Source organism: Diadema setosum, chromosome 16 (genome assembly GCF_964275005.1).
Source record: "Diadema setosum chromosome 16, eeDiaSeto1, whole genome shotgun sequence".
NCBI classification, from domain to species: Eukaryota; Metazoa; Echinodermata; class Echinoidea; order Diadematoida; family Diadematidae; genus Diadema; species Diadema setosum.
The window spans coordinates 31,465,944-31,476,173 of NC_092700.1; the positions used below are offsets into that span (position 1 = coordinate 31,465,944).

The window sequence follows — 10,230 nt, forward strand, 5'->3', positions numbered from 1 at the left end:
CCATTTCATCCATTATTATGCTGTTAACTAAAATTGGAACAGAAAATCATGCAAAATTTGACGAACATCGTTGTCAGTTTACGGTTGCCATGGCAACCAGCAATATCGGACGTAGCTAAATTATGTATCAAAATGTTCGTAATAAGATTTTAGCAAAAGTCACCAAATTTGGTTGAAATCGGGTAAAGGATGTAGGCATGGCAAACGAAAATATGGTAGGGGCTAGGGGGGCACAATGTGCCCCCCTTGGGCTTTATAGGGTCAATAGCTTGAATTCCGTATGCACGTATCAAGTCCAGTGACAAACTGCACTCTTGTGTCATGACTACGACCTGTTCAAGGATATTTCGTGCATTCACGATGACTTATTTTCGCGTGATGTTTACATTCTGCCAGTCGGCAAACAGTCAACCACGAGACAGCATGCGACAAAAGGCTTGCCAGGGAGAAGGGGGGGGGGGGGGGTGGTGAACGGGTAGGGCCAACTAGTTTTGTTGGATGAGGTGAGGTGTGATATGAATGGGTATATGGGGTGACAATCAGGGGCGGATCCAGGAATTCCGTAAAGAGGGGGCGCGTTTACAAAATTAAAGGGGGCACACGCACCCCCCCCATTTTTTTTTCTTTTTATTTCTTCTGTTTCAACAAAAAAAAAATAGAGGGGGGGGGGGGCGTGCGCAGGTTGCGGTCCTCCCTCGATCCGCCCCTGACAATGGACTCAGCCTCTTCCTAATTTGGCATCTACCGTAACATAATTTTTATACGCATATAGGTCCTATAGTTCTCTCTTTTTGCCTCTCTAAGCACACACACACATCACAACCACGTACACACACATGTATGTTATACTTATTAACACATTGCAGTATAGAGAAGAAGGACTAAACAAAAATTAAAACAGAATTATCTACTAGGTACGTATTTTTTGCTGTTAGCTTTTGCGTACAAGAACAAAACGACCCTTGAAACGGATCGATCGGGGATGACAAAAAAGTGCAAGACGTCCGTAACAAAGGATCAATGCCGGGTCTGTGAAACACGTACTTCCCTCAAATAACCCTAGACGTTAATTGGCAAACCAATTTGGCAAGGGTCACGACTGATGTCATTCTCATTCGGCGTTCGAGCCTCGCAAGCTTCACACTCACTCAATCACACCTGCAGAACATTGGCATATTAACAAACGTATACTTACCCAGATAGTTAAACCGTATCTTCATTAGCACCTCACAACCGTGACAGTGTGCAGTGTTCCTATTGATCGCTATTTAAAGCTGAGCCCAACCGAGAAACGATACGCTTATAAACAGCTGGGGTTCATCATTTAGGAACACTGAGGAAAACAAAGGGCTTTATTCAACAGCCGGTGAGTAGCAACTGCACACCCGTCAAACGTATACATATCGCACATTATACAACTGAAGTGCTTTGTATTCTTCCAGGTGAACGCTGGCAGTGGCGTATCTAGGGAAAACGGCGCCCGGGACAAGCGCGAAAATTGCGCCCCTAATTTCTGCAAAAGACTATTGTTCAACCCCAACCCCATCCCGGTAGGGACTTTAAGTAAAGTCCACATGATATGCTTTTCAAGCCCTTAAAAGGGGTCTTTTGAGGGTGATTTAAATGTAATGAATTTTGCTAAATTTTAGCGAGTGAGCGCAGCGAGCGAGCCGAAAATTTGTGTATTTCAGCTGACAAAACATGGAATTCTTGTCATTTTTTGCTTATCAAATCTTACAATTCTAATCAAGATAGTGACGGCCTTATAGATAACGATTTATCTATACCAACAAACTGAGTACTTTAAAAAGTATTCTGAATCAGAGGGGCATTTCATGAAGCATTTTGTCCGACAACTTGTCGGACAAAATTTGCTTTCAGCCAATCAGAAGCAAGGATTTCTGTAGTTTTTAACAGTTTGCCAGACGAAATATCTGACAAATTGCTTCATGAAATGCCCCCGCCGTGTACGCGCGAGTGAGCCGAAATTTGTACATTTCCGCGTCATCATCACGTTGTGTTCTTATCTCCTTTTTAATTTTGATAAATTTTGGCGAGCGAGCGCAGCGAGCGAGCCGAAAATTTTTGTATTTCAGCTTACAAAACATGGAACTCTTGTCATTTTTTGCTTATCAAATCTTACAAATTCTAATCAAGATATAGTGACGGCCTTACTTTATAGATAACGATTTTTACCAACAAACTGAGGGCTTGAAGAAATATTCTAAATTAGTACGAGCGAGTGAGCCGAAATTTGTATATTTCCACGTCATCATTACGTTTTGTTCTTATCTTGTTTGATTTTTTTGGCGCCCCCCCCCCCCCCCGTATGTTCGAAACCGTTGGCGCCTTCTTTTGATCCAATTGGCGATCGCTTCAGAACGAAAGAAATTGCAGCCGCTGCTCAGTGAAACATTTTGCCTGCTAAATATAAAATGACATGTGTGAACACAATAGACATTGTCATTTTGTCCGCTTCATCATCACATTTTGTTCTTACCTTCTTCTTCTATATAAAATTTAGAGAGCGAGCGCAGCGAGCGAGCCGAAAATTGTATTTCAGCTTACATAACATGGAATTCTTGTGTGAACACAATAAACATTGTCATTTTGTCCGAGTCATCGTTATGTTTTGTTTTTATCTTTTTTTGATTTGGTTTTCTGCCCCCCCCCCCCCCATTCTTCCTCCCCCCCCCCCCTTTCCGGTGAGTTTCTTCTTCTTCTTATTCTTCTTCTTTTCTCTTTTCTTTTTTTTTTCTTCTTCTTCGGTTTTTTTTGCGCCCCCAAGGAGTGGCGCCCGGGGCACGTGCCCCCTTGCCCCCCCCCCCCCTAGATACGCCACTGAACGCTGGTGAACTTGGTTGGGCTGTTAATACGCGTTGAATGTACATGTGATGTAGGCCTTGTGCTTTAGAACGTGCATTGTGTGGCTCTAAAACCTTTAAGGCTAGTAAAGGCCTACCAGTACAACTACCATTATCTTATATCGTCAGTACTTAAAAGAAATACACCTGTATGCGGAAGCAGCCTGCTCCCAGGGGCTACGAAAGAACGGCAGGTCATTGTAATAGCCACAGTATTCTGTAGGCCTACTAATTTTCAGATTTTCAGATGACAAGGGAAGAGAGAGCACACACAAAAACACACACGTACACATAACTATATAATGCATAATGACGTACGCATGCAACGTACAATGCTATTTGTGTATAATGTATATGCTTAATACTTCAAATAATTATCAGCAGCTTCTTTGCTACACATAATTATCACATAATACATCTACGGCCGTTATCTACGGTATACTGGTATACACTGTATGTGCATGACTACATGTATGTGGGTGTATGTTTTTATGCCAATAGTGGCACCGCACCAATAGGCTCTAATCACAATTGTTTTTCCTGCTCATGTGCAAAGTACATCGCAATGATCAACCTTGAATGGGGATTCTTTCCAGTGATGTAACCTGTCTAAATGTAACGACTTTGTAAATAATTCGTTTTTTTTATGTAGTAGCGCCAGGGTTCATTACATTCTATTACGCCACGTGTGGTCTACTCGTGGTATGAATGAGAACAATCACGTGATAAAGAGTGGGAGCAAAGACCGGAAGGCAGGTCAAAGGTTCGAGGGTTTTTTTACATCCATTTCCGGGTTTGTTTTTTTTTTTCTTTCCTTTTTTACGTTTTCTTTATCTTTCTGGTTTTTTTTTTTTCATGCTTAAGCATTTCTCATTTTCTTTCATGACTTATTTGCCCTTAAACATGCCTCACCACCGTAAGTGCTGATAAAGTAGCAAACTGTTAAGTGCAGGGCAGGTATGCGTCTTATACTACTGAGTAATTAGTAGACTGCGTATGTCGTATTCTGATATCAATGGTAACATTACTGCACGCTTTTTTTTTTTTTTTTGTTAAATCCCGTGATTGAATAATAAAGAAAACAATATACATATCTTCACTGGGTTTTTTTTTTTTTTTTTTTGGTGTGTGTGTGTGTGTCTGCTTTACTAATGAGTATACAGTAAAAGACGAAAATTATGCGATGAGTGGATATTCAATAGAAATTCAGGGAACAAAAAAAAGCCAGATATTATGAAAAAAAAAATGAGCCAGGTCCGATGATCAGTAAAGTTACAGGGATGTGGATATCGAATCAGTCAATTCTAGCTGTCTTATACAATGGCAAAGATAGAAGGACATCGTAGGAAGACGATCATTATTCAGTGTGTGTGAATATTCTATTCTCAGATTTCATGTCACTCCAAGATTTTCTCACTATATATATATCACTTTCACAGATTCATCCGTTTATGACGGGTTTTCGCTGGACTGATTATACGAACTATCCATCAGGTATAGATAAGCAATATGGCGGCGACGTTGCCGAGTCTGGTCCAGTACGTGGGGATCTTCAATATCGTGACCGCCGTGACCATCTGCTTGGCAATCTTCTGGTTTCTGAGGTCAAACCGGAAATCGTACTACAACCTTCCTCCCGGACCTCCGGCCATTCCTTACCCGTTTGATGCTCTGATGGCGCTTTTCCCATCCAAGAATCGTTTCGGACGTGTGGTTACGGTCAACAGGAGGTAAGGGCTGCAATAGACCAGCTCGTAATTACCAGTTTGCTCATCAGCAGAAAAGGGTCGTTTGTATACCAACAGGCATTTTGGTTTGTTAATTCACTGAGATAAGCATCTGTGATGTGATGATTATTCATATGAACCTTACGTGAATATAATTGAATATAATATGATGTAATGTAATACAGTATGATATGATATGATATGATATAATATAATGTGAAATATAATATGTGATATCATATTTTTACATAATATATAAAATGGAAGATTTTGTATCCTTGATGTCAGGTATGGCGATCTGGCCTGCCTCCAAGTGGGAAAGCGAGTCCTGATCCTCATCGCCAGTCCTGCTCTGGTCAAGGACCTAATGGTCAAGCAGGCTGACGTGACGTCGAATCGTGAGATCCCGCCCTTTTTCAGCCTCATGGGATACACAGGTAGGGGCAAAAATCGGGCTTGCTTACTGTCACCCTTCTTTGGCAGCTTCAGACCACCTCACACTCTACGACTTTCGGTCGCACGACTGACCGACTTTGGATCTGAATTAAGCAAGCGTATTCATTCTGAGGCTATTGTGATTTATGTCGGATCCAAAGTCGGTCAGTCGTGCGACCAAAAGTCGTATAGAGAGTGAGGTGGCCTTCTACCGGTTGCTGCTCGGCTTCTGTTATTAATGATATTGTCAACATTGAGCGTTTGTATCATGCTTTCGTATCCATCGTCCATATAGCAAGTCAGCTGCAGGGTCTGGCAGCTGTCGAAAGTAAGCAAGTTGTGATGATTACATGATGTTGAATTTGGAAAAAAAAAATTGTTGCAAGCTTTTGCTGTTTGTCGTGGACATGATGGAGCAATGCCGAAGCATGAAGATTAACAGCAACATACAACAACAAATTGACCCACACAGAGAATAAGAGAGGACGGACACCAACCCTTTTGAGAAACAGTGAAAAAAGTTCCATGTGTGCACCTGTGCAAATTAGTTTAAAAGAATTAATTCACCAAAGACGAAAACTTGTGACGAAGTTAACGGTTTGTATGGTTGGGTGTGACACAACATCGATTTATATTGGCCAAGATGTGACGCTTACATAAGACAATACATTGACCTTTTATCTGTGCAAGCATGGCAAGCAGATGATAAACTATTGTACTAAACTATTACAGTTGCAACGTCATACAAATCAATGAAAGGAATCTCAAGTGCACTTGTTATAATGAAGTGGGTGAAATAAGGCCATTGCTTCTGAAACTACGTATATGGCAATCTTATCCTTGTTAGTATGTTCACGTCAGTGCTTTGAATCGTATACGTGAATACATAATGTTCTTCTTAAGGTGGAATCCTATTCAGCGATGGCGAGCCATGGCAGGAGATACGGCGGTTTACTCTCTCCGCCCTCCGCAACTTCGGCATGGGCAAGCGTGGCATCGAGGAACGCATCGTCGAGGAGGCCGACATGCTGTGCGAAGCTGTCGATGCTCTCGACGGCAAACCCTTCGACGCCGTCGCGCTGCTCAACTCCGCTGTCTCCAACATCATCTGCGCCGTCACCTTCGGCCGGAGGTTCGACTACGACGACCCCGTCTTCCAGGACATGATCTTTAGGCTCCGGAAGATGACCTCCGGCTCGGATATCAATCCGATTATCATCGAACTCTTGGGGAGGATTCCGGCCGTCGTGAAGACATCGTTCTTCCGTGAGCCAAGAGACAACGTGATTGGTATCAAGGTCAGTGGACGTTGACGATAAATTGCATCATTCAACAAACGAGTTTTCTCTTCAGAATATCTACTTTTAAGAGAGACATGCTTTTAACATGAAAACAAAACAAAACAAAACAAGGATTAAAAACAAACCAGACTGACAGGAAAAAACCACGGATGAAAGGGCAGCCTCACCTCAAAAGGTTGAAGTGTTGAATTTCTAGCAACTGAACATGATTATCTAAATTTTGATGATCGACGACTCACTCTCAGTTGCAAAGTCGTCCTGATTGTCCTGCGTAGTTATATTTCTATATCACCTGTGTTTCTATCTATGACCCCAACCAGAATTTTATCAACAAGGAGCTCGACGAGCACCGTGCGACCTTTGACCCCAGCGACATTCGCGATATCATCGACACCTACCTGGCCGAGATTCAACGGAGGAAGAAAGCGGGCGAGAAATGTCACCTCGACGACGACTACGTGTGGACGTGCGTCTTCGATCTCTTCTTTGCGGGCACGGAGACGACGTCGTCGTCGCTGATGTGGTTGCTGCTTTGCTTGGCGGGAAATCCCGACATCCAACAGCGGGTAAGCTGAAATAGATTGAGCTTTGATCTTTCGAGGGGGCTGGTACCTAACGGCACGACAAATCAGATTGCGAGCAAACAAAGGGATTTTAGGGTTAATCTCTTTGCGCGCAAATGAACCTTGCGCATCTGTCACTAACTGGCACTGGTTCAGTGCACTGGTTCAGTGATTGTATGTTCTCATATGACGCCTGACGCGTTAAGAAAACTTTTTTTTTCATCTCATACTTATCTTCGATCTTCGAGATCTGAAGAAATCCTACTTGCGAAATTTATTGAGTGACAGGCATAAATGTTGATTCAATCCTGTAATGAAGTGAATTTCTTCGGATAGCTTCAAAGGTGAGAATGAAATGATAGCACGTACACAAATTCTGCCACAGCTCAAAACTATATTTTGGAAAATTGATTATCTGTCACAGTTTATTTGAGTGGATGATGAGATATAATTCTCTTTAGGAAGTTGATCTTTTTGAACATGCATATAGATTTGGTTTTCCATAGATGCATGTGACCTACACACTTAGTCATAATTAAACGTATGCTACAGGATTCGATTTGCTATCTAATATGCTCCAGTATTAAGTCAAGCACAGTATCTTGTTTCGTTTGCCATAAAGCGAAAAGATCGTTATGTCGTATAAGTATATTAGTCATCCATATCAACAAGCTGCGCCTGTTTTAAATATGCATATTGACTGTCACTCACTCAATGGGTCACCTTGACGTCACAGATGACCGACGAAATTGACAGCGTCATTGGACGAGAGAAATCGCCGCGCTTCTCAGATAAGAAGGACATGCCGTACACTGACGCGACGCTGCTGGAGGTACTTCGCTTTCGCCCAGTCGCACCAGTGGGGGTGCCCCACATAAACGCCACAGACATTCAGGTCAGAGGTCATACGATACCCAAAAACTCGGAGATGATGATCAACATCCTGGCAATTCACCATGACCCGACACTCTGGGACGACCCGGAAGCGTTTAATCCCAATCGCTTCCTGAATGAGAGCGAGACTGAGGTTATCAAGACTGATGCTTTTACAGTTTTTGGGGCAGGTGAGTTCCGCTGCAAGTCTTCACCCACACTTTGATTGTAATGTGTTTGGTGACTGCTGAAACCTGAGCAAGTTCTGCAGACAAATCTGTTGGAAGAATCATCACGCAATCCTAAATTTGACAGCTTTCGCAGACTAAAAAAGGGGGAGTTAGAAGAGTGATTGCAATGATAAACAAAACAAAACAAGGAACAAAGAAACAAACATATGAAAGACCCAACAACCATCATAATTACCCAGTGTTAATTATCAATCTGCTCTATCAATCACCTGTGGACCGGACGCAGAGCATTCTTCACTCTAAATAGATTGCTGCATATTCATTTGTTTCACTGCAGACGAGATATGCACTCTGTACATTAACCCACCTCTCCCCTTCCCCAGGGCTAACGTGCATCTGTTATCTGTATAGTGGTGTATTTCGTTTTACTCCTCTTTGTTACCAGGGCGACGAGTTTGCCTTGGAGAGCAACTGGCCCGGATGGAGTTGTTCCTCTTTGCTACCTCTCTCCTTCAGCGCTTCAAGTTCAGAATGCCAGACGGCCAGACTGCCGATTACAGCTGGGACCACTGCATCGGCACTCTGACGCCAAAGCTGTTCAAAGTGATCGCCGATAGGCGATAGCGCCACGTAGTGGGCCTACTTCGTGATTTCGATATTTGAATAGAAATATCGATATTCATGCAAGGAATCGGGGATGGGCGATGAACGAACTATGGTTTAACCATAGAGCTGCATGATCCAACTCTATGGGTTTTACTTACAAGCTTCACCATAGTTCGAGAACACTGCTGAGAATATTTTAACACTGCCCCATAATCCTGAATATTTCGTTCTGAAAATACTTTAGCAAGAATTCGAATATAACATTAAGAATGATTACATTTAAAGTCGCAGGATCCCTTATTCATTTATTGATGATAAACGAGGAAGGTTACATGTATGACTTATCACTGAAGAAGCTTTACTGAATACGATTTCGAAAATTCCAAGCCATGTAATGCTTTCCTTGTCTGTAATTGCAAGTGTTTTACCACCCGTCTCTTAGCTAATACGTTTTCTCCAATTTCGAAGCTATTCCTCTAATACGCTTTGTAGTCCAATGTTATTTCATTTTAACATCCAAACCATAATAGCTCTAAGGAGATGTTTGTGGATAGTTTTAAGATTATACAACTATTTTTTTTTTCTGAAACGTCACAATGGCAAAGTAAAATCATGATTCAATGGCATTTACCCCAATTTTCCAATTTACACAGACTATGCAGACAATATCAATTCCTCTTTACAAACATTGTAACCTTTGCTTGGGTACATTTTTTAAAGGAAAATTATGGGACCATTTTAAATACTTAGTAGAGTCACGTGTCTAGATGGCGTCATTCTCTTGTAGCATTTGAGCTGAACAGTAGACACAGTTGTGTGCCTTTTCATCCATTACTGTTACTACCTGCTCTTGTAATATTGGGTAATTCCATGGGGTTGGGACTGAAATTGTGACATACAAGTTGAAAATTCAAGTTGGGTAAATTGAAATTTTCTTTTTTCCCCCTGATTTGTTACTCCCATTCTTCAACTTATTCCACTGGAAATCTGTTTATTACTTCGCACACTTTCAGTCAGCATGGGTAAACAGGTATGACAAATACCTACGTTACATGGACTTCATTTTGTGACATCCTCAATAATTTTGTGTTCTGAAATGATAACAATGAACATATCCCAGTTTTTTTTTCCACCATAACACATCAACATGTTATCTGACAGGCACATGAGATCATTATTAGTAAGATTGTCCATTCTGATATCAACTGCAAGACACTTTTATTAACATGTTTTTTCTACAAACCATTTGCAATTTTAACAAAAGGTTTAACTTTTTCCTCAAGAGTGACACAATAACAATATTCTTTAAAAAACTACAGTCGAAGCAAGTGAGTTGTATGGACATAAAACATGATTTTATTGTTATCATCAGGGGTTTTCGTACTACAACCTTGTCCACAGTATACTACCTATGTTACACGGACAGTATGTCTTCGTAACATAGGTACATTGCGACATATCAACTGATTTCCTTTGTTGTGGTGTCAGATGTTAAAACCCACACACATAGATTTTATGTATGTTCCCATGAATAACACTAATGTAACAGTTCTTTGGAATTATACCTGCTGTATACCTTTGGAACAATACCTAGGTTACACAGACTTCAATTCTTTGTAACTCTGGTATGAAAGAAGGTAGACTTAATAATAATAATAAGAATGATGTCG

At 41.4% G+C, this 10,230-nt stretch overlaps 1 protein-coding gene across 1 annotated transcript in view; it reads left to right on the plus strand.

Annotated features, from left to right (window-relative positions):
• LOC140239532 (cytochrome P450 2J2-like) overlaps positions 1–8,592 on the plus strand; it is a 23,764-nt gene extending 15,172 nt beyond the window's left edge. Inside the window, exons 2-7 of the mRNA XM_072319367.1 lie at positions 4,304–4,594; positions 4,880–5,028; positions 5,930–6,324; positions 6,648–6,893; positions 7,627–7,954; positions 8,400–8,592. Coding sequence (XP_072175468.1) covers positions 4,374–4,594; positions 4,880–5,028; positions 5,930–6,324; positions 6,648–6,893; positions 7,627–7,954; positions 8,400–8,578 — 1,518 coding nt within the window. The 5' untranslated portion in view covers positions 4,304–4,373 and the 3' untranslated portion in view covers positions 8,579–8,592. The remainder of the gene's footprint in view (positions 1–4,303; positions 4,595–4,879; positions 5,029–5,929; positions 6,325–6,647; positions 6,894–7,626; positions 7,955–8,399) is intronic.
• Positions 8,593–10,230: the final 1,638 nt, after the last annotated feature.